This window comes from Setaria italica, chromosome VII, assembly GCF_000263155.2.
Source record: "Setaria italica strain Yugu1 chromosome VII, Setaria_italica_v2.0, whole genome shotgun sequence".
In the NCBI taxonomy this organism is placed as follows: Eukaryota; Viridiplantae; Streptophyta; class Magnoliopsida; order Poales; family Poaceae; genus Setaria; species Setaria italica.
This window is the reverse complement of record NC_028456.1, coordinates 29728843-29753501: the sequence shown is the minus strand read 5'-3', so window position 1 is coordinate 29753501 and position 24659 is coordinate 29728843. Positions and strand designations below refer to the sequence as shown.

Below are 24659 nucleotides of genomic sequence, written 5' to 3'. Positions count from 1 at the left end.
TAAATCTAGATCTCTACCAAACACACCTAGGGATCACTGCCGCGCAGTGCACGTTTATACCCTACCCTGCGCGAAACGCAGCATCAATTCCTGCGTCGCCTAACCAAAGTTGAGCCAAAGAATAAGCTTTATTCACCCCCAAAAATTACTGAAACCGACCAGTCAGCAAGAACAATGAGCCAAAGTGGCAGCGTAGGACCTGCTGCACTGTAGTCTATCATTCTGGATCCTGACCCGTCCAGGACGTGGAGAGAAGTGGCACCTTGCTCAACTCTGCGACTCATGCTTCTATCACAGTTATGATATGCCTGTTTTCTACGTGGCAAACAAGCTTTACTTGCTGCAGCAGGGATGCATCACCAGATAGATTGGTAGTCTGCATAAACAATGACGGCCCGGTGCGAAAGAGTGTTGTTCTTGCACAATGACAAGGATATCTCCAGACGCAGAGAAAAGCATTGCAGCAATGCCACAGCATCAGAGGGGAAACGAACAGATCATAACAAAACTTTGCACGACAGGATTCCATAAAGAGTAACATGTTCAGATGATAGGACTCCATTCGGACGGGGAACAATCTCCAAACCATAGTCGAAAACACCAGCCTAGCAGGAATTTCAAGCAAAAAGACATCATTCTATAGACTACTCATGGAACATAGTCTAAAGCTCAGGCCGCGGTGAAGGCCTTCTTCCCGCCGGCACCGCCAGTGGTTCCAGCTGGGATGACCTTGACGACGTTGAACCTCACAGTTTTGGACAGAGGCCTGTTCACAGTGCAGAACTAACACTTCAGCAATGAACAATATTACATCGGTGAATGTTGGAATCCTAATGTAGAACTCACATTATTGAGCTCAGCAAACCAAGCAAGGTGGGCATCACAAGTGATCTACCAAGTGGTGAGAGCTCAAGTATTTACCTGCACTGGCCAATGATGACATGGTCACCCTCCTTGACACGGAAGCACGGGGAGATGTGAGCTGGGATGTTGGAGTGCCTCTTCTCGTACCTGCAAGGCCATACAGTCACCTAATGTATTAGAGAAATAGAATTCCACTTGGAAGAGAAGACAAGAATCTAGGTTCCACAAACAGTTGGCTTACCTCTGGTATTTCTTAACAAAGTGGAGGTAATTCCTGCGAACAATGATGGTTCTGTTCATCTTAGCGCTGTGGCATGTTCCAGCAATAATTCTTCCTCTGATAGAAACAGTTCCGGTGAATGGGCACTTCTTGTCAATGTAGGTCCCTATATGAGAACAGAAATTAAACATCTGTTAACACTTGCAAGTGTATCGGACATCCATCAATGCATTACTTTCATGTGCCTCATAGAACTCAATATTACTGCTCCATTGTTTTCTGAATTAGCAAATGAAATTTGGAGCTAGTTATCCTATCAGTAGCAATAGAAAAATCATTTAAAACAGAAGATTGTTGTGAAGGCCACCACTTATGCAGAACTATCTCGAATATCAATGATTCAGGTGCATAGTACTTGGGATCATGACCCAGTGTTGTTTTCCAGATTAGCAAATGAAATATGGAGCTACATTAAGAATTTATTAGATCTGCAATTCTTCCTGTAGCAATAGACAATATATTTAACAGAACAGAGACCACCTCCTGTCCTTCACTATCTAAAACAACAATGACCACCTTCAAAATACTAAGACTCTGAAGATAGAGGAACAAAAGAACAACAATGACCACCTTCAAAATAGTAAGACTCTGAAGATAGACGTACAAAAGAAAGAATCAAGTATACCTTCAATTGCTTCCCTGGGGGTCTTGAAACCAAGGCCAATGCTCTTCCAGAAGCGGTTACCTCCCTTGCCAGGCTTCTTACCCTTGCCAGATTTCTTTGTGCTGCAAATAAGCAGAAAATTTCTGTTAAGAAATGCATATAGCTCATGGAAAATAGAAAGCATGGAAGGGACAATAGGCGCTCACCTGAGGAAAACCTTAGGCTGCTTGAGGAATGCCTTCTCAGTCTGGAAAATGGGTAGATGCAAACATTAGAACTATGACACAACTAGCGGCAAACTATTGAAACTGCATATACAAAGGAATAAATGAAAAATCGCAAAATCCCTAACTAATAGAGTAATTGTTATGATCTAAAATAAGCGTGCATGATAACACTGTTATAAATGCATCACATCGTAGCGCACAAAGAAACTATAAGTAGTGCACAAAGAAATAAGAGTAAAACTGACACTAGACCATCCATATGGCACAGGTAGGACTGGGAGTTCAAAAAACTGCATACAAAGATACTGCAGTAATCAAAATTTGTTACAACATCTTATCAAGTTCAATTTGGTTACAGTTTACTAGTAACAGAATGACCATGTCTCTCTAACTACTAGTAACCAGCAGCGCCCCAACATTACAAAATGATAAGTGAGATTTGCAAGTGCCAGTACAAAACCTACCGCATCTAGTCCAACCCAAATCCCGAAGCCTCATCAAGTTCGTGGGGCTTTAAACTACAAATCCGCAGCGAACAGCAAGACCTGATTAAGGATTGCATCACTAGAATACTAGTGAAAGACTTCACCGATGCGCAATCACACACACAAAAATGCAGGCTTGCGGTCGATCAATAAGATCGAATCGATAGATCGCGACAAACCAAACACACGAGCAGCCGCAGGCACCAGCGCACGGGACAAGACCAGATCAGAGCAACTCAACCTATCAACGCGAATGCGCATCGCATATCGAACTGGCCCGAGCGAGTGACGGCGAGCGACGAAGAGCAGAGGTACACGCGAAGAAGCGCGGGAAGGAGCGCGTTACCTGTTCCGCCATGGCTGCGCGGTGGGCGTCGAGCTGCGATGCGGCGGCGGCGGCGCGCAAGGGGGTGCGGAGCTGAGACTCGGAAGGAAGTGGCGGCGCGGCGGAAACCCTAGGGAGCTGTCTTATAGCGCAGCGGGGTTCGCTCGGAATTTGCAGAAACACCCCTGCATTCTTGCGCTACGTGCCCTTAGCTCAAAATTTTGCACGGCCCAGACGGCCTGATATTTCCACGGCCCATGTCTTCCGGCCTGGCCCGCTAATTTTCAGTTACTATACCGTCCGTTCGCAGTGACGCCACCACTGGTACCTGTTCAGACCCTGCGCGCTCGCTGCACTGTCCGATCCCACCAACCGTCTAATCTCAGCCGTCCGTTGCGCAGCCAAAGGCCACAGGAGATCTGCTCGGCCTGCTCGGCGTCTCCCTCCGTTCCCCTCCCGTCCGTCTCCTACATATCGCCGGCTCGCCGTCGTTCGTCGCCTCATCCTCCTGACCTCCTCCTCCTTCGCCTGCTCGATGCGCCCGTAGAGACCTGACCGGAGGGTTTCTGGAGTGGCGCCGCACGTCGCTCGTGGTGGGACTGGTTGGGGGGTCCATTTCGGGTTGAAGCAGCCTCAGCCTCCGCGCCGGTGAGCCGCCGAGGCTGGGAGGTGAGCCTGGCGGAGTGAAGATCCATCTGAAATTCGATTGGTTCCTCGGATTGGTGAGTCATGCGTTCGATTCGATTGATTCGCTTCCCCTGATTCGTTTTGTGCTGGAGATTTGTGAGTAATTCGTGGTGATCGATGTTTGCTTCGCAGTTGAAGTGAGATGGCGAACCTGCAGGCTACCCTCACCATTCCCCCCTCGTTCGCCGGGGCCTCACCGCCGTCTCCCTCCCCGGTGGCCGGGAGCAGCGGCGGCCCCGCCCTGGGCCAGGCGGCTAAGGATAAGAAGATGGCGTCAGCGGAGCAGCTGGTGCTGGAACTCTGCGACCCTGAACTGCGCGAGAACGCGCTGCTTGAGCTCTCCAAGGTTCCCTCCGCAGCTCTTGTAGTGCTCCCCTAGTGGGGAGTGATTTGTGCATAGTGATCTCTAAGTTATCAGTTGGATTTGTGTGGGAGTTATCTTTGGTTGATTTTTTATGGAATTTTGTGGAATTCGGTTTGTGCTTGTGAATTATGCTTGTGCAGGGTAGAGTCATGCTCAGGCATAGTAGGTATCCAACTTGGCAAAATCTTTTTGGACATTGCCAAATATCACTTGGAATCTGACACGCATGTGGCTGTCTGAATCAGCAGAGTTTCGAGGGCATGGGTATTCGAGTAACTGTCGCCGTTAGTGTTACTCCATCGCGGGTGCAGGATGGAGTTGTACGCAGGTGTCCGACTTGGCAAAACATTTTTGGACATTGCCAAATATCACTCAGTATCTGACACGTATTCGGCTGTCCGAATCAGCCAAGGTTTCAGGATATGAGTGTCCAAATAACTGCCGCACTTAGTATTACTCCATTATGAGTGAGGTCTAGAGTCATATTCAGGTATTGGTGTCCAACTTGGCAAAACATTTTTGGGCATTGCCAAATACCAGTCAGTATCCGGCACGCGTATGGCTGTCCAGATCAGCCAAGGTTGTCTAAGTAACTGCTGGCCTTAGTGTTACTCTGTTACAGGTGTGAGGTGTAGTCATACTCAGCTGCAGGTGTCCGACTTGGCAAAACATTTTTTGACATTGCCAAATACCATTAAGTATCTGACACTCGTACGGCTGTCCTAATCAGCCAAGTTTTTGAGGACACGGGTGTCTGAGTAACTGCTGTACTTAGTGTTAATCCGTTACTGGTGAGGGCTGGAGTCATGCTCAGGTTCAGGTGTCCCACTTGGCAAAACATTTTTGGACATGCCAGATTCCACTTGTTATCCAACACATGTACAGCTGTCTGACTCCGGGATATTTTTTAGGACATTATTTGGCCCTTGTGACGTTATGCAGTTTTGTCACCCTAGTTACATTATGCAGTTTTGTCGTATTGAATAGCCTACTTTATTTTGGTTTTGATTATTTTCTGATTGCTTTTCTTGATATAAAGGCTTCAGCTTTAGCTAGATGTCTTGAATTTTGATCTAGGCCTCAGCTTATAAGCAGTATCATGGCCAGCAATGGTTCAAGATTTCTGTTATGAGGCACATTTATTTAGTTGTAGAATCGGTTCGCTATTATTAGCTTGTACATACTTTCTTACTTGTGTTGCTATTGCAAAATTAATAGCTTGGTTGCTAGCTATGAATGGATGCCCCAATAAGTGGCTTCAGATATGTAGTACCTTTATGTTATCGGTGTTAACTAGTTGAGCTAGGGTCCATTTCTTGTCTAGTGAATGGGTTCTTAAATGATCTGAAATTGAATGATCGTAGATTTGTACATTCAGTGGCTAACATGAAATGACATTTGCAAGGCAAAACTAAATATCTAAATGTACCCTTTTTCCAGAAAAGAGAGATATTTCAAGATCTTGCCCCGCTGCTGTGGCACTCGTTTGGCACAATTGCTGCGCTACTCCAGGTATGTTCCTGGCCGGCTGGCCCTGATAGGATTTGGATGCTTGTAATCACAAAGGACTGGAAGCTATGTTTGAGGATACTTTACACCTTTTGTTGTGTCCCTGTGATGAATCTGTTATTGTGCAACTTATTCTGTTTAAGCCAATCTTTCTAACATGTTATGCTTTGTAACCTGGAAAAATATATAGGAGATCGTGTCTATCTACCCTTCACTTTCACCTCCAACACTTTCACCCGGTGCATCAAACCGAGTTTGCAACGCTCTTGCACTTCTGCAGGTAAGCTTCTTCAGCTAAGGGGATTATAGTTCAATTTTTTGGCTGCTGGTTGCTGCTACTGTAGAGGGAGCACATAGAATTATGGCATACCTTTGTTGTTTTACTTCTTTCGACTTTGTCTGACCATTGCAGTGTGTCGCATCGCACCCTGAGACGAGGATCCTTTTCTTAAATGGTAACAAGTCATGCCCTTGCATAACATAGTTTGAATGAACTGATGATGGTGCATTATTAGTCCTAGCCACTGTCTCCTTTCCTCATTGTCTCACTCACACATACGTATATTTTGATATGTATGTTGTAACTATTATTGACAACAAATTTGTTCATTTCAGCTCATATTCCACTGTACCTGTACCCGTTTCTGAATACTACCAGCAAAACAAGGCCTTTTGAGTACTTAAGGCTCACTAGCTTGGGTGTCATTGGTGCTCTTGTCAAGGTAATTTGTGCTTGGAAGTTTACCTGAACTAGTGAATCCATTATAATGCCTCTGCCTCCAGCACTAGATAGGTGCATGCTATATGATAAACAGATCTGTTTTACTAATTCTGCAATATGATCATCAGTGAAGATTCATGTAGTTCTCTTAAGCTGCTATGTAATTAGCACAATACAATGCACTCAGTTTAACTTCAGTACTAACCTGAGACAAATCACAAGTACAAGACAAATGGCAGCTTTGTTATTTGTTGCATTGAGGTGTTTTGTATTGTCAATTTATCATATAGCAACAACATATTACTACCTTTTGTGGTGTTCTCTTCATTTTGTCCAAATACATAGTCCTTACTTGCTCTAAAAAATACTAATTCTGTTAATGAGAATTTTCTTCTTCTTTTTTTGTGGTAATGCAGGTTGATGATACTGAAGTCATCAGCTTTTTGCTGCAAACTGAAATAATTCCTCTCTGCTTGCGAACCATGGAGATGGGCAGTGAGTTATCAAAAACTGTATGTAGCAAGCCAACTCAATTCTCGTTCAAATATCAGCGTTTGTTTCTTCTGCTTAGCACTGGCAAAGGTGTAATAGGTTTTTAAGTATGTGTCTGAAGTTTTTCTGGAGCACTACTACTTCACTACCATCAGTTATCTCTAGAATCTTCTTGTCCTGTGCCAGTGTTCTCTCTGATAAGCCTAACCGAATTAAAATTCATAAGCCTAAAAGGTGAATTGTACAAGGAACTTGAAAATCTGTTTGGCCATTCAGTCTGTCCTATGACCTATGCTGCTAAATTTTCAGTGGCCAACTTTTATCACTTGAACCTACTGTTCTGTTACAGTCCCCTGCAAAGGATATTTGAATTTGAGCATAGCCTAAGCATCTTTTGGTGGTGGAATTTAATGCTAAATTTTAAGGCTGAAGTATGTCCCGTGGACCATGCAAACTCATATTCAACTACGTTTATTGCCATCACTCTGTCACTAACTTAGACGAGTGTCTAGCAACAGGTCCTTGGTGTGGGCTATGTATTTCTCTTTTTCTATTGTGTTTGAATGGTTTAGATCAATATTTAAGTTTTTGTAGTTTATTCTTATTTGATGATATGTGAGTTATAAAATTTTACATGTATTAAAACATAGATCACTAAGTTTTACTTTTATATCCTTGTTGGTGGTGGCCCTTGATGTGTTCGATCTCTAGCCTACCCCAACTTGCTTGAGATTGAAAGGCTTTACTGTATGCATTTGCAGGTGGCAACCTTCATCGTTCAAAAGATTCTCCTAGATGATGTTGGACTGCGCTACATCTGCGCCACTGCTGAGCGTTTCTTTGCTGTAGGCAGTGTCTTAGCTAACATGGTTGTTTCACTTGCTGATCAACCCTCCACAAGGTTGCTGAAGCACATCATTCGTTGCTACCTTAGGCTGTCAGATAATCCCAGGTTCGTGCTATCATTGTATTATGCGAAGTTATTTTACACATTTCTCCAAACGCTGTGGGTTTTTGAACTTCCCCTCTTAATGCAGGGCCTGTGCTGCATTGCAAAGCTGCCTTCCTGACATGCTCAAAGATGGGACATTCAATAACTGTCTTAGGGTGAGTCGGACTCTTACGTCAGCTATCACCAATTCATTAAAGCGCTCTACCCTAGTGGATGGTTTGCAAAGTAAATGTCTCAAGAAATACTAACTATTGGCGTACTGTGAACACAGGATGACCCAGCTACAAGGCGTTGGCTACAACAGCTTCTTCATAATGTGACAGGCGGAGGAGGCATGGGAGGAGCTCCTCAGCCAGGCCTGGATCACATGATGGGCATATAAAGATGAAGCAGTCTAGTCGTTGCAATTCACAACAATAATACACCACCTCACAGTGAATTGCAACTAGAGAAGATCTGTCCGCTGTCCAGAAGAAACTTAGTATGGTGTAGTCTAACTTTCTGCCGGGGTTAAACAAAAAAGAAGGATTGTTGCGTGGTACTACCATAAGCGGTTAAGCTGGTGTGCTCTTATCATGTAACGCTGTGGGAAATAAGCACAGCTGGCTGCTCCTCTTCTGTGCTTGCACCGGAACGCTTTTGCTTTGACAGTTCAGAACCTGAGAACAAAGAGGAAGAACCCCATTACGTGAAGCTTTCTCTCTCTGCTGATGGGTTGAGAACTTGAATTGCTTTCAGATGATGCCTTAAGAAAAAGCATACCAGCGAGAAGTATGATTGTATGAATGTGCTTTATTTTTCCTGTTTAGTAGACCAACATATGGTATGGTTGATTTCTGTTTTTTTTTAAGTAGTCGTGTGTTAAGGTAGACGGATCCTAATTTGTGCAGAGAACATAGCACCATTTTTTGTTTCCATAGGGGTACCGAGCAATTTAATCGCTCCAGTAATATATTCAAAATTCCAATATGCCATTTTGACGAGTATGTTTGGGACCTATGCCAAATATCATGTTCAGTGAAATTCTACAAATATCATGGCACTTCGATTCATCTTGCATCCAAAGAGATCCTAGTAATCTTCTCATCTGGATTTAAACCTTTTAGTTTGAAACTTATATACTTGATGAGATTAATTTTATTTAACCGGAGAGGTGAAGTTTAATTAGCATGTTAAAATGGGCATGTTTTTTTATGAAAAGAGTTAAGTGGCAAACATGTTTTCTTGTGTTCTTCTCTAATGGTGGTGTCCCATTAAATGCCATTGGGCATTGAATGGGAGATTAGGATGGTTATGTGCACATTGATAATAGACACATACTACTCGCTCCATTTAGTTTTATATGCATAAGTTACACTACTAAAATTTAATATTTTACTATATTCTTTTAAAGATTTTTTGATAGCGTTCACATATTATTGGACTAACTGTGAATGGCCTAAACAGTGCACAAACAAGAAGAATAATCCCTGGACTATTAAACGGTTGTGACGTGTCTAAGTGCTTGGACGGTACTTCACCCACACTCGCATATTAGCATTTTGCATTGGTACTATTAATTTAGGAAAAAAAGTATCATACGATATTTATATTTGCTAAAAAAGGTAATGCTACGTACCGACATATGTTGCAATAGTTAAGTATTGATGTTGCAACTATTATTTTATTTCATAATGAATGTTGCATGAAATCTAATGTTCATGTTGCAATGGAAATTTTCTATCCTAGGGTCGAACGACGTAGTTATTTTTACACATTATTTTTCATATTATAAACAGTGACCGTTGATGTTGCATTAGGTGATTTTTAATGTGTCGTGAGAGTGTCTGATGGAAATGCGGGCTTAAAAAAAAGATGAATTGAAACAGGAAAGAAAAAGAAAAGACGAAAAACCGGACTACTACACCACGTGGGACCAGTGACTCACAACAATTGCAATCTTTCCTCCCACAGGCTTGCTGCAGCTTTCAGAGCCACTCAAATCCCCCTCCCCTTCTCAGCACAAACGAACGCAAGCTCCCAAGAACGCAGCCCCCGTTGGATTTGGAAGCTTCTCCATGGGACACCGAGGCTCGTAGACGAAGCAGAGGCGACCAGAAAAATCGAAAGAGCGAGGAGCAGGAAGCCATGGCGTTCCTCCTTCCCAAGCTCACCACGCCGTCCTGCAAGCTGCCCCCGAGTCCCCTCCTCAAGCCCCAGCTGGCCTTGCCAGGCCACGGCGGCGGCGGCAAGATCCACGGCTCAGGCTCCGGCGCGGCGCAGGCCGCGACCCCGGGCCACCTCAGTCTCCTGCTCCTGCTCAGCGCCTCACAGCAAGCAGCCGTCCCGTCGGCCAAGTCCACGGCGACCAAGAACCGGGGCAAGGGCGGCGGGGACCCGCAAAGGTCAGATTTTTACCTCAATCTTGGGACGGCGGTGCGAACGCTGCGAGAGGACCTGCCCGACGTCTTCTTCCGGGAACCCAACTACGATATCTATCGGTGAGTAAAAAGAGGCATGCTTTCTTTCGTGTTGCTATTTCAGTTAATTTTGGATTAGGCCTTTGACAATCGATCAATATGCATGTAGTATGAAGTGGATTTGCTAGTTTGGTGATTATTGATCATGGAGAAATTCATTTGCTGCTAGCTATAGCTCGGTATTTCAAGCTAATTAAGGTCAAACGTAGAAATTGTGCGGGTATTGGTCACTCTGTGCTTACATAATGGCCAATCATGAAAAAATGATAGCGATTTTTAAGTGATGCCATCACGATTGTAGAAGTGAAGGATTACAGTCATGTATTAGCCTTTCAGAACTTATAATTTATCATGTGCAATTATGATGATTGAATCAATAGATGAACAACCGGTTTATATTACTTATGTCTGAGAAGAACGCTAGGCTTGCATAAATTGCTTCTCTTGCAAACTTAATTCTTTGTAGGCATGCTTATTCATGTACAAATGGAGATTGAAATTTCTTTTACATGTATCGCAGTGAAGACATCACATTTACCGACCCACTGAACACTTTCCAAGGGATTGACAATTACAAGACTATCTTCTGGGCACTTAGATTCCATGGGCGCCTACTATTCAGAGAAATTGGGCTTGACGTATCGCGCATTTGGCAACTGACAGAGAACTCCATAGTCGTCCGGTGGGAGCTGTGGGGCACCCCGCGTGTCCCCTGGGAATCATATGGCTGCTTCAGTGGCACGTCGAGGTACAAGGTTGACAGGAACGGGAAAATCTATGAACACAAAGTCGATAACTTGGCATTGGACTTCCCACGATCAGTCGCAAACGTTGGCAGCATTGCTGACATGGTAGTTGCCACATGCCCGCCGAGCCCAAATTTGACATTTTGGGATGTTGTTGGGACAGGTGATGGTTGCTCATGGACAAAGCTTTACGAATCTGTGGTGGAAGCTGTGGAATGGGAAGGCCAGAGTTCCAGTGGCATTGGCATTGGAGGTCTAATCACTTGTTCATAGGATGGAATGAGCTCCAGGACTAGTTGCTTGGTAGTTCCTAGGGGAAATGTATAGAATGTTGGTACATGAATGACAATACTACTAATATCTCTCTGTATACTGTAGCTCTAGAACAGCAAATTTAGATAAAACACATACTAGATGGCTATATTCGAACACCCTTCTCACATTCTGGGATAGTGCTTTCACAGATTATGTCTTGTGAGATCCATGGATTTTGGGCGATACACGCTTCTTAAAACTTGCTATGTTTGCAGTATTCTTTACTGGTTGCTCAATTATCAGGGAATCAGTCTGATCAGACAGACTGGACTATTAACAGGTGTGAGGATTCATATTAGGTGTAGCTGATAGTTCAGAAATGATTTTATCACATCCTGTGACTCGGAGTGAAATAGTGAAGTTTGGTTTATGTGATCATATTTGTAGGGTAGGTAGGATTTCTGGGAACTCATATTTTTAGGCTTACTGGTCGCTGCACCGGCATGTTGCTACTTGCTGTAGATTTCTGCTAAGAAATAGTTTCGCTGGACTATCACAGGCCATAACAGAAATTCTACTGTAACTTATGTCGACTGATTCTGAATGTCTCCATCAGAAAGATTGCATGCACTAAGTTTGCTTCCAAACGGCGAAGAATCTATCAAAGGATTCTCAATTGGTGCGCCTGCAAAAATGCATCCACTGAAATCGCTTCTGAAAGTGAAAACCTAACAGGTTCCCACCTTTCATTGGAACATCATTCTTTAATCCTGTCTCTTTCGAGTTAGATTGAAGCTATGATTAGCGTAAATGATCGGCCGACATGTCGGATTGAAGTACTGTACGACACATTACTTGCCTTTATTTGCTTAGGTACTTTTCCCATAAATTCTCCGTCTCAATTCATTTCCTTTTCGATAATGCTTGGCTGCAAATCATTGGTGGGCGCCTTATATTGTCACAAATTGGTTGACCAACAACAATCAGTACGATCGATGAAAATCTCCCAACAAGGTTTGTCCACTACAACTCCCTTCCCAAACTGTTCAAGCAGACTAGTCCTGAACTCCTGATGACACGCTATCGCAGCGTGCAGATCTCGGTAGATAACTGTTTGATCTGCTCCAGGATTCATATCAGTTGCCACAAGACCCCAGTTTCTACATCTCATATATGGGAGGAGTATAGTCAATCGTCAGACTGGTGACTCACCAGCCAGATAATATGAACTGAACTATACCATCAGGCCTTGACTTGTACAAAATAACAATTCCATGATCTGAAGTTCTGAACAGGACGGGTTCCACATTGCTCATTAGTCAGTGCACTAAAAAGGACGGAAAAATGGCTCATGGAATTGCTTAGACTTTTGTAGACTTGAGAATAGCTGCAATTACTGACTGACCAGCAAATGGAAAAATTCAGAATCAAAGCAAACCGTCCATTTGATTATCTCTGGACGAGGAGATCAAGAGATAGGGCACATATGCTGAAAGCTGCCAAAGCTAACAAACTACCGTGTCAAAACCTACATCCAGGCTTCCAGAGTACCTGAAAAGGATTTATAAGGAGATGAAGAGATAGCACACAATAGCATTGAAAATTTAGAATCAAGAAATGACCGGTACGATTGCAAACGGGTTGGAAAACAGCCAGAAAAAGCGGGCGAGCTACTTTTCTGAATGTTAATTTCAGATTTTCAGTCCCGGGCCATCCCTTTTCTGTCAGAATGGATGAAACGCCGAAACGGGCCCTAAGCATGGATCAATCGAGGGCAATGGGCATGTTCCTTCATCAGGCAGTGGCTGTGACCTCCGCCTGTCCTCTCAGGTTTGTATCCATGTGACTCCATGCGCGGTAGCTTTGGCATTTCCGATTGTGCAGTATGAATATGAACTCGTAACGACCATCGAGCTCAGGGAATTTTACCAGAGTCGGATATGAGAGTCTGCGAGATTAACAGGATCAAACTAGCAGACTAAAGCAGTACATTGGGAGACAGGGGTTGGAGATTGGCAATCACCGGAGAGCTGGACGTCGGCCGGAGGGAGTGTTGAGTTATGATCCAAATTCAGTTATATACCGATAAAGGCTGACTTCGGATGGAGCGAAGCGAGACTCGTTGCCGGTAGGCTTGGGCCGAAGCGAACATCGTCACCTAGGGTTTCACCTCTTTATATACCTCCTGTAAGCTGCCGGTTTGGGATGAGTCGAAAAGTTGTAAATCCCCAACGTTTGTAACCTCATCCGATATAGTGAAAATTTGTTGGCTGGCGCCCGTGGTTTTTCTCTTCCTCCTTGGAAGGGTTTTCCACATTAAAATCTCGTGTCTCCTGTGTTGGATCTGCTGTTCTTCATCATTTATATTGCCTATCGTTTGTAACAAATGGTAACAGAGCCTGGTTTCAGATTAGGGTTCCGCAATAGCATCGATGAAGTTTGATCTACCGCTACTGGACTACAAGATGAGATTTTCACTATGGAAAGTCAACATGCGTGCAGTTCTGGCGCAATCTTCGGATCTTGATGAGGAGTTGGATGGTTTCGGAAGCAAACCGCAGAAGTCATGGACCGCTAATGAGAAGTGGAAGGACCGTAAGGCTCTGTCTATGATTCAATTTCATCTATCTAATGATATTTTGCAAGAAGTGCTGCAGGAGAAAACTGTCGTAGAACTTTGGCTCAAGCTAGAATCGATCTGCATGTCTAAGGATCTAACCATTAAGATGCACATGAAGATGAAGTTGTTTCGCACAAGCTGCAAGAAGGTGGTTCGGTGATGAACCACTTATCAATCTTTAAGGAGATCGTTGCCGACCTAGTGTCGATGGAGGTAAAATATGATGATGAAGATTTAGGTCTTCTACTGTTATGCTCACTGCCTAGTTCGTTTACAAATTTTCGAGACACCGTACTATTAAGCCATGATGAACTAACTCTTGCGGAAGTATATGACGCCCTCCAGATGAGGGAGAAGATGAAAGGTATTGTTCAGTCTGACGTGTCGTCATCCAAGGGTGAAGCGTTGCAGGTTAGAGGTAGGCCCGAGCAGAAAACCTACAACAATAACAACAATAATCGAGACAAGAGCAAGAACGGTAGAGGCCGTTTGAAATCCAGAGGGATATTCTGCGGGTATTGTAAGAAAAAAAAACTCATGTCATCGACGACTGTTGGAAGCTGCAGTATAAGGAGAAAAGGAACGGTATGTATCAACCGAAAAATAAATCCGATGGTGATGGTAAGTCCTCTGTTATCTCCGGCGCTGATAATTTGATTCAACAGACTGTCTCATTGTTTTTGCTGGTTGTGTTGCTGGTCATGATGAATGGATACTTGATTTTGCATGCTCATTTCATATATGCTCTAACAGAGATTGGTTCAGTTCTTACGAGTCTGTGCGTAATGGAGATGTCGTGCGTATGGGAGATGACAACCCACATGAGATCGTGGGCATTGGCTCTGTTCAGATCAAGATGCATGATGGCATGATACGCATGCTCAAAGATGTGAGACACGTACCGAGGATGGCTAGAAATCTCATCTCCCTTAGCACATTTGATGCCGAGGGGTACAAATACTCCGATTCAGGTGGAGTGGGTAAGGTACCAAAAGGTTCTCTCATGCATATGATAGGTGATATGAATTCTGCAAGGTTATATGTTTTTAGAGAGAGTACTTTACATGGTTCTGTTACCGCTGCTACTGTTTCTAACGATGAACCAAGTAAGACTAATCTGTGGCATATGCGTCTTGGGCACATGAGTGAACATGGTATGGCAGAATTGATCAAGAGAGACCTGTTGGATGTTGGATGGCTGCACTCTGGGGAAGATGAAGTTCTGTGAGCATTGTGTTTTTGGTAAGCACAAGAGGGTAAAATTCAATGCCTCCGTTCACACCACCAAAGGTACACTTACATGCTGATTTGTGGGGGCCATCTCGTAAGCCCTCTTATGGTGGTGCTCGTTATATGCTTACCATTATTGATGATTACTCTAGAAAAGTGTAGCCTTACTATCTGAAAAATAAAGATGATACTTTTGCTACTTTTAAAGAGTGGAAAGTTATGATAGAAAGGCAAACTGAAAAGAAAGTAAAATTGCTTCGTACTGACAATGGCAGTGAATTCTATTTGGATGCTTTTAATGATTACTGCAGGAAGGAAGGCATTGTCAGGCACCACACCATCCCATACACTCCCCAACAGAATGGTGTGGCTGAGCGCATGAATAGAACCATCATCTCGAAGGCTCGTTGCATGCTGTCCAACACTCGTATGAACATCGTCACCTATTAGGGTTTCACCTTTTTATATACCTCCTGTAAGCCGTTGGTTTGGGATGAGTCGAAAAGTTGGTTTGGGATGAGTCGAAAAGTTGTAAATCCTGGACGTTTGTAACCTCACCCGATATAGTGAAGATTTGTTGGCTGGCGTTCGTGGTTTTTCCTCTTCCTCCCTGGAAGGGTTTTTCACGTTAAAATCTCATATCTACTGTGTTGGATCTACTATTCTTCGTCGTTTATATTACCAATCGTTTGTAACAGGGAGGAGAGATTGGCGGCGGCCGGCGGCTGAGGGAGGGAACTGTGGAAGTGGAAGGAGGTGCAGGTAGGCCATTTTGGACCCTCGGGCCAGCCCATTCAGAGATTGAAGCGTCCAAGCCCATGGGCCCTTTCGTGTGAACCGGACGTGAGCATATCTCGATTGGGTCATGTTCTTCTTTTTAGGGAATCTGGGCGTGTTTGCTTCCGTTGCCTGCTCACCTTGCTTTGCCTCGCCTTGGCGGCGCGAGCAACGAGGAGCTTGCCGGGCGGGCGAGCCGATTTAGCTCTCCCACAGGAGCAAGCTAAATCTTGCTCGCACAAATCCCAAGACACTCAGGCAAGGGAACCAAGCGGGAGCGCCTGCTCGGTAGCCTCGCTCAGCAAGGCAATACAGGACCGAGTAAGGAAAGCAAACGCTCCCTATGTGATCCGTAACCAACCACTGAATCGTACACATAGCATGTGGATCGGAGAAGGTAAATGTAACAGAAGAAAAATCTGGATAATAAACTCATCAGCAACTGATAGTTGCTAAATTTCCTGAAGCAACTGATAAATTTCCTGAAGGTCAATAATTAAACTGACTCATTTCGTCGTTTGGTTTGAGGTTCAAGCTTGGTATTGTTCTTTGAATTGATTAGTGCCCTTGAAAAATGTGCACCACTGAAATAGCTTCTGAAAGTGAAGCCTATCATGCTAAAATGATGGGAGCATAAATGTTCCACCGCAAAAATAAGAAAAGAGGGTTTGCAAAAGCACAGAGTTTTGTAGTTTGCGAGTTTTTTCAGTTTGAGTGTTGCCTCCTTAGCAAATATTGATACGATACTTTTCACTTCAATTCTTCTGCTAAAATCATTTTTTTCCAAAACGTTTGACCTCCGGTCATTGGGTGGGTGATTCACTTATCACCCTTGTTGACTTACGACACTCAGTGGGATCCTGAGAGATCAAGTTAAGATATGCCTTGGTCTATTTGTGATGAGTAATTTATCAAGTGATTTGAGACTTTTACCGGTTGAGTCCATATTTCATATGTGCATGATTATGCTAACAGCTAACCAGAGGTGTTATGTTGTGTGCGTTGTGTTGTGGTGTTTGTGTAAAATAGATCTTGTGTATTGTACCTCTTGGCTTTGTGATGTACAGGTGTAGGATGCGACATGGTGGTCGACAGCATGAGGTGAAAGTTAAGCGAAAGGTTCATGCTTATGTACTAGAGCTGTGAACGGTGGATAGGAGCAGGCTTGGACTGAGGGACCCGAGGAGTCTGGGTGGAGTCATAGGCGATTGCCATGATGTACGGAAGAGCAAGAGTACACGGGATGGAGACGGCGTCGGTTGAGTCAAGCGAAACGGAGGTGAGTCGAGTAGGTGGCCTGGGAGCGGGAGCGAAAGAGTTAGAGGCATCGAAGGCTTGGCGGAGGCCGTACACGCGTCGACATCGGTGAGTCACGCCTTGCAAGGCATGCAAGAAGGTTTGACCAGTTTGACCTCAAAACCGGATTGAGTCACACTGCGAATGGGCTTGACCGGTTTGGCCTCAAAACGGGGGAGGGGGGCAAGTCCGGTGTGGCCAGACGGCGTCAAGTCGGAGGATGTGTGGCACCATCGCGAAGCTTGTGTCGAGGCAAAGCGCAGTCGCGAAGGCGTTGGATCCGTCCGATGGTTCAAGAAATATGAGGTATTTGAGTTGTATGTTTCATGTAAGGCATTCTGATCATTTTCCGAATGTCTATATTATTTGATTTTTCTTTTTGACCAATATAATATAATTTCTTAAGACTCGAGCATTGATATATAAGATTTCTTCTTTGTGCCCACTAGTATATTCATGGGTACCATACTTCAATGTCTGAAGTTTCTGGTACTTGTTTAGTCTCGCCAAAAGTTAATATTTACCATTTTGTTATGTTATACACACAATATTTAGCTAGTTCTATATGATGTCGAAAACCAATACTAAGAGACCAACTCACTATGAAGAAACTCAAACATTTATTATTTGTAACAACTTGATACAAGACTCACGCTTTATGTGACTACCCCTACCACTCTATACTCATACGGTCATGCCATAAAATGGCATGTCACTCTTCATATGCCACCTTAAAATGGCTCGTACTTGTTATGGCTACTTAGAGGTGGAGAGCACCCTATTTATAGGAGTACATGACCAAGGAAATGTTGCCATATGGCACATTCCACACTTTTCTTGTACAAATTTCCAACTCTAAAGTTTTCTCATGTTAATCCATTTTCCTATCATGCATGGAGAATTCTATACTTCATCATGAAGCATCGCAATGCTAGTCTCTCACCATTTCTATATTCTTCTAGAACTTTCTAACAAGTAACGCTACTTTTTCAACACTCCCCGCCCAATCGCTCCTGAAAAATGCGAACAGCTGAAATTGCTTCTGAAAGTGAACACCTATCAGGCTAGATGATCGGAATGTTCAGCATAAATGTTCTGCCGCAAAAATAACACGGTTTGCAAACTACAAGGTTTAGTAATTTGGGAACTTTTTCTGTTGGAGTGCTAGCCACCTTAACAAATATTCATCAAATACTTTTCACTTCAATTCTTCTACTAAAATCATTTTTTTCTCCAAAACGTTTGACCTCCAGTCATTTTGTGGGTGCTTCCCCTTATGAGCTTAGTTGACTTGTGACGTTTGGTGTGATCTCAAACTCCAATCAGGTTTCGTCTTTAATTTTTCAATGCTCAGAGGCTCAACTACCAGGGCAAACTAGTCCTTATGTCCGTAATGGAATGGCAGACGAATGTTAGTAGAAAGGTGTGGGATATCTTACTATTACTAATTGGAGGTTCCTTTTGAAACCTCCAGATGAAGCCACCTAGGATTCCTAGGTGGACACTTAAAGAGAAAATCCTAGAAATTCTCATAAAAAAAGAAAAACATCCGACCATCAATCGACAGATTCAAATCATCATAGCCATTGGATCTATTATGTTTTCTAAAAAATTACCCACCTATGCCATTATGAAAATAGCCTAAAGTAACCCCCTAAATCTATATACAAATTACCCACCTCTGCCATTATATAAAATCTTACTAAAGTAACCCCCTAATCTTAAAAATTACCCACTTATGCCATTATAAACAATATTTAAAATAACCTCCTAATTTGCAACCGAATTGCCCACCACTTTTACTTAAAGTAACCCATTAAATTTGCATCTATATTACTCACACGTGCCATTATTAAATAACATGATAACCCTACGTTTGAATCAAATAACCTTAATTAAAAATATACAGCAATATATTATTCTAAATCGTCTATATCTTGCACTATTGGTATATGATATGATAATTAAGCGTATAATGTGTGTCACCATTTATAAAGATATAGAGCAAGTGACGAGAATATAGATTTCTATGTTAAAATTGTATCACAAACTTATGGTTCATTAAACAAATTTAAGCGCATACCTGCGATGCAAAGTGAAAAGTTAAAGATTATAAATGTGTATGAAAATATTATAGAGTAATTACTAACTAAAATATATTACAATTGGATGAAGATAATAAGTATATATCTATATAAGTATTGTGTTCAAATATCTAATAAACGAGAGGTAGCTTGTGGTAATATTTTTTAGCAATGTAGTTCCTTTTTTACATTGGAGACTCCGCATTAGTTCCCATGAGACAACCTAGAAAAAAGAGATAAATTCTCATAAAAATCAAAATATCAAACACCAATCCTGTAAACTCAGATAATCATAGCCATTGATCTATTATACTTTCTAAAAAGTTACCCACCATTATCATTGTGAAAATATTCAAAAATGAACTTTAAACCTATATCTAAATTACTGAGCTCAGCTATTATAAAAAATAATCTAAAGAACCCCATAATCTTCATCCAATTTACTAATACATATTATTATAAAGAATAACTTAAAATATCATTCTAAAATTTTATCTATATTACCCAAGTATGTTGTTATTAAAAATAACCTAAATTAAACACCTAAATCTTAATCTAATTATCTTCATGTGCATCATACATAAATATCAAAAAGTAAACTAATATATGATTCTAAATTACCTATTTATGTCATTGTTAATATAAAAATACTAAGTTAAAGTATATATACATGATCAGCGTCACCATTTAGACCATTTATATATGTATGTGAGGAATCGATGAAAAATATTGATTTGTATGCTAAACATAATGTATGGAGGATTAGAGGTGCGATACAAAATGGAAAAAGTATGAATATGAATGAAAAAATGCATAGAGTAATTATTAATTAAAAATCAATTACAACTGGATAAAGATAGGTACATATCTATATAAGTATTATGTTGACGTATTGAAAAAATAAGAGAGTAGTAGGTAATCAATTTTGATTATTAGCTACAAGTTTAATTTCTAAATAATTTTCAAATACAATAGCTTCTTAAAAACATTAACCCGTGCGGGAGCACGGGTTACCCGCACGGGTTAATGGACTACTAGGATATAATTAGTTGCTCCTTGTCCTATTTTCTAGATCTCTTATGGAAGAAATCTTCTTGTTAGACTTAGGTGACTCGGCGGTCAAATATTCTGAACTTGATCTCGTAGTCAAGCCTTAACTTCTTGTTAGACCTTTAATCAGATGTTAAATTATAGTTTATCTATTCTTCACTGAGCAATCTGACAAGTATTTTGCATAGTTACAGTGATTTATCTGTGGTCTCAACAAAATAATGGTGTTGGATTAGGGACCAGGAATCATGCTGATGTGGTTCAGATTTTCCAGAAGCCACATCACATGGTGACAGAAGATTGGACCATGGGTTTGCTCAGACTTTTGTGGAGTTGAGAAAAGGATAGAAACTGTAAAAGAAAAACTGCAATTACTGACTGACTAGCAGTTGGCAAAACTCAGCTCAAGGTCCTTTAGATTCTTATGGCGTGTCGGTGACTTGGGGATTGGAATTGAGAACTTGTCTTTCATTAGCAATGATTGCATGATTTGCGACTATCCATCAACATAATTTTCTGATTCTCTGAATGAGAAGATCAAGGGACATGGAGAAAGCTGGTAAACAACTCGAAGCCATATCTTGTGGAATTGGAAATGTAGGCGAAATAAACGGGCCGAAATATTGGCAGTTGAACTGCAGAAAAGTAAGCCACCGTAGCCTTGAAAAATTTAGCATCAAGAACCGACCGGTGTGAACGGATTGAAAATTAGACGGGAAAGCAGGTGAGCTACTCGTTGCGCTTTGGAAACTTTGAATGGCATCTTACTTTCAGCGCTTTGTTCCCGGGCCACTTCTCTGAATCAGAATGGAGAAAATGATTACTCGATCCGTAGCATGCATGATTCGAGAGCCATTTTCTGGTACATTTGAGAACGACAGGTGACCAGAAAACACACCAGGAGTCCGGGACCATGTATGGATCATGTCACCTATATTTCAGAAAGTACCTTATTTCCCCCACAGATCATTTCAGAATTGTCGTGCAAGTTTAAGTGGCTGGTCAAGCCATGCATTACGCTCAAAGCTTTTGAGACATTTCATTTCAGACAGCAAAAAATGATCCATTCTGGAGCATTTTTCTCGATCGAACGACTTGGATCCCTGACGAGTGACGACATAACATGAATGGCTGAATCTTGTAAGGATAAGAAGAAGGAGGAGGAAACGAATGAATCACGCCTTGCTCGCAGCAGTCTCGCGAGCAGGCAGCAGCAGGCACGCACGCACGCACACTATCTCTCAGTTGGTGTTCTGGTCGACGAGCACGTGGACGGTGGCCGAGACGGCCTTGTCCGTGGCGACGACGACCTGGTTGCCGGAGACGTTCCGGAGCGTGTGCCCCGGGAACTCGTTGCCGGCGACGAGCGAGTACTGCACGTGGCCGATACGGTCCGGGAACAGCAGCACGTCCGCGAAGTCCACCGTCCACGAGCTCCCGTTCCCCTCCGCCGACCCGCGCGCCGCCGTGGATTTCACCGCCATCCCCGTCGCCGAGTTCTGCTGCACGTACACTTGATCCACCGTGGCGAACTTGCCGTCCAGCTGGACGATGTCGACGCCCTTGTCCCGGCCGCTGAAGATGTTGCCGACAACCTGGACGCCCCTGGCGACGCCGTTGACGGCCTTGAGCACGACGTTGGCGTCGCCGAGGAAGAAGGAGCCCGACACGTGGAGCAGCACGGGGTCCTCGGCCACGATGCTGGTGTAGTCCATGTAGCAGTTGCTGATCCACGCCTGCGTCAGCCCGGGGCTCTTGAAGTAGATCCCCATGCCGCCGAACCCGGTGGCCTTGTTGTAGCAGTGCACGCCAGAGATGGAGTTGGCTGGCCGGGTCACCATGATCCCCGTCGCCGCGGAGAAGATGACGACGTCGGTGACGGAGTTGTCGTTGCCGTCGAGCCGGATGCCCGTGCCCGTGAACCGCCGCTCCCCGGGGTCGCTCCCGGCCGTCATGTGCTGGCCCAGGAAGCTGTTCCGGATCATCGTCTCGTGGCCGCCGCTCACCGCGACGCCGTCGGAGTTGAAGTGGACGACGTAGAGGTTGTCGATGCCGACGCGGAGCGAGTTCACCAACGACACGCCACCACCGCGGTAGTTGCAGTCCAGCATCAGGTCGCGCAGCGTGGCGTACTCGTAGTCGTAGCTCCGGGAGCTGCCCTTGGCGGAGAGCTCGATCAGGTAGCGGTCCGTCGGGAAGTCGTCGGAGGCCCGCAGCGACCCGCCGTGGATCCGGAAGTTGCCGCCGCCGGAGGCCGGCAGCGTGAGGGGCGCCTTGACGAGGTACGTGCCGCCGTCGAGGTGCACCTCCGCGCCGCCGAGGTCCGGGATGCCGCCGGTCATGGTGGCGTTGGACGGCGCCCGGAACGCGTCGGCGATGGCCTTGTTGATCGCGTCCGTCGCGTCGGCGGCGCCCGTGGGGTCCGCCCCGTAGTCCGTCACGTGGTACACCCGCGCGCCCGCCGAGGCCTGCACCCAACACGCAGCGTGGTGACACGTCAGAACGTTACACTGACCAGTGCGCCGCGCCGGAGCGCCAATCGTGCGTCGCGATCACGGCGAGCACGAGTAGCTGCAGAGCATCTGGCGTTCTGGTGGGCGCCCGTGTCGCGTCGTAGGTGTGGGGCAGTTAGTGGTTGGCGCGGCGCGAGCAGTGCTGTGCCGGAGATGGAAAGGGAGCTGGAAAAAGTTGGTGTTGCTGCTGGTGCCGGGTAAATGCAAGCATACCAAACGTTTCTGACGAAAATCGCATGAGAAATTCAGGGTTGGTGCCAAATGTCGGTAGATTCAGAATTCCAGATGGCGTCATGGGCTTTTTGCAGTCAAGAACCTGACGCACAATTGCAGTTGAAGTATTGCAGAATGCAGAGGGGTGAATCCAGTCCAACGGCTCCGGGGACTCATCGTGCTCTTACAGTCCTACAGCGTGTGCAGCAGAGAGTTTTCTATGCGTACTTCGCTCGAGTAGTTGGCTGATGAGCTTGACGTTTGAGTATATTCTAGCAGTTGGCGAGAGGCAATCTCTCCAGGAAGGCTTGGGAGGATCGTCGACAGCGACCTCCGGCAGAAAAGGAGACGGTGGGAAAGCTGGGTGACAAAGCTCCATTTGGTGGTAAAAAATCGTTGCTTTTTAAGCGTAGTACTGCAGAAGATGAGAAGAGCAATGTGAAAAGCTTAACTGCAAAGCAAGCCGACATCTCTCTCTGACTCTCTCTAATTACTAGTGGCCGTACAACTGGAGCCTAACAACTGCGCCTTCAAGACGACGATCAGAGCAAATGGACGGAAGTGTACGAGAACTACCAACTGCCCATTAAAAAACTCATTGCCGCAAGGGGAAAGGACTTTGGACCGTAGCAGCAACTTCTTCTTTCTTTTTCTGTTTTTTTTTAAAAAAAATCGGACGGTAGGAGCGATGAACACATGAACTGCGCTACTGTTGAAGTGATGAGAATGAAAGATAATCATGCTGGTACGGCTTTGAGCGCGTGCTTACCGTTGCCAAATCTCTCCTCGTCGCCCCGAAGGAAGATCTGACGCTCTCCATCCTCCGCTGCGCGAGATCCCTGTACCGCCGCTCCCCGCCGGCCCCGGAGGCAAAGCCAACGGCGCCATGGCCGACGGCGCCGTCGTGAGGCCACGCGCTCACACCGGCGGCCAATGCAAGAAGCAGAGCGCCGAGGAGCGGCAGCATGGCTCCTCTTCCTCCCCGCCTCGCAGGCTCCATAGTTGCTTCCTCGGCCTCTCCTGGTTTCTTGTGGCTATACAGGAGACTGACTTGACCTGACCTCTCTGCTACGACATCAATGGCGTCCAGGCCTCCTCACCTATCTCTCTTTTCCCCCTCCCTCTTTATCTGTGGCACTGGCACCACGCCTCTGCCCCCTTGCTGCTGGAATGCCAATGCTTTGCCTTTGAGAGGTGTGCGTGTGGGGTCATTACAGGCACCTGGGCTGCACAGAGGAAGAGATTAAGAGAGGATAGAGAGTTATATATACAGGTTAAGCTTGCGTTGCGATGGTTACAAGGCTGGTTGAAGGGGTCACACTCGTCATTGTGCTTCAACGGCGGAGCCCGACCGAAAGCGAAGCGGGGGGGAAAAGGCACGGAGGCTTCGATAATTGCTTGACGAGTCGATTCAATCCCGCCCTCGTTCCTGCCAACTCCCTCTCCAGCGCGGACGGGACGACATCGAATTGTAATCACGGACGGATGGACGGTGGTTGGAGCAGGCCGGAATTAACTTTTTGCCAACGGTAACTCTTGGCGTCAAGGTGATTAGCAGACTAGATTAACCCCGGCGGGCCCTGCACCGGACGCGTGTACGAAGAATCACCGGAGCCGCGCGGATCTGGGTTCTAGAAGCACAGTGGAGGATGGTTGTGCAGTGCACCTGCTTCTTGGTGTGTTGTGTTGGGTGCCCTGTTTGTTTAATCGGATCGGAGGAAAGAGCCCGAGGAAAGTTGCTTTGGTGCGTCAGTGCGTCTGCTTGGCTTTGGTTGCCTGCCGTGCCGGCGGCCCTTGCTTTCACAATCTTTCCCCCCGTCTCCTTTGATCCTTCCCCCTTCCTTTCGACCTTTCCTTTCCTTTCCTTGGGTGCTCTGCATCAGCGTGCTCTCCCTTCCTTTCTTCC

At 44.8% G+C, this 24659-nt stretch overlaps 4 protein-coding genes across 4 annotated transcripts; 2 read left to right on the top strand and 2 right to left on the bottom strand.

The window, feature by feature from the left end:
- Nucleotides 1-482: 482 nt before the first annotated feature.
- LOC101776552 (40S ribosomal protein S11) lies at nt 483-2961 on the bottom strand. Its single transcript, XM_004976731.4, has 6 exons — nt 2807-2961; nt 1955-1995; nt 1770-1870; nt 1106-1250; nt 922-1011; nt 483-766 (listed from the first exon to the last, which is right to left on the bottom strand). The coding sequence occupies exons 1-6, from the start codon at nt 2816-2818 to the stop codon at nt 670-672; spliced, it is 486 nt and encodes a 161-aa protein (XP_004976788.1). The 5' UTR covers nt 2819-2961; the 3' UTR covers nt 483-669.
- A 251-nt stretch (nt 2962-3212) lies between these two features.
- Nucleotides 3213-8484, top strand: LOC101776971 (CCR4-NOT transcription complex subunit 9). Its single transcript, XM_004976732.3, has 10 exons — nt 3213-3507; nt 3605-3818; nt 5277-5348; nt 5536-5625; nt 5758-5800; nt 5961-6067; nt 6483-6578; nt 7320-7510; nt 7596-7665; nt 7782-8484. The coding sequence occupies exons 2-10, from the start codon at nt 3615-3617 to the stop codon at nt 7890-7892; spliced, it is 984 nt and encodes a 327-aa protein (XP_004976789.1). The 5' UTR covers nt 3213-3507; nt 3605-3614; the 3' UTR covers nt 7893-8484.
- Nucleotides 8485-9480: 996 nt separating this feature from the next.
- LOC101776147 lies at nt 9481-11247 on the top strand. Its single transcript, XM_004976730.4, has 2 exons — nt 9481-9990; nt 10490-11247. Exons 1-2 carry the CDS (start codon nt 9638-9640, stop codon nt 10986-10988), a joined length of 852 nt encoding a protein of 283 aa, XP_004976787.1. The 5' UTR covers nt 9481-9637; the 3' UTR covers nt 10989-11247.
- A 9763-nt stretch (nt 11248-21010) lies between these two features.
- Nucleotides 21011-24300, bottom strand: LOC101775748 (polygalacturonase QRT3). The gene is made up of 3 exons (XM_004976729.3): nt 24052-24300; nt 23523-23979; nt 21011-22495 (listed from the first exon to the last, which is right to left on the bottom strand). Exons 2-3 carry the CDS (start codon nt 23751-23753, stop codon nt 21269-21271), a joined length of 1458 nt encoding a protein of 485 aa, XP_004976786.1. The 5' UTR covers nt 23754-23979; nt 24052-24300; the 3' UTR covers nt 21011-21268.
- Nucleotides 24301-24659: the final 359 nt, after the last annotated feature.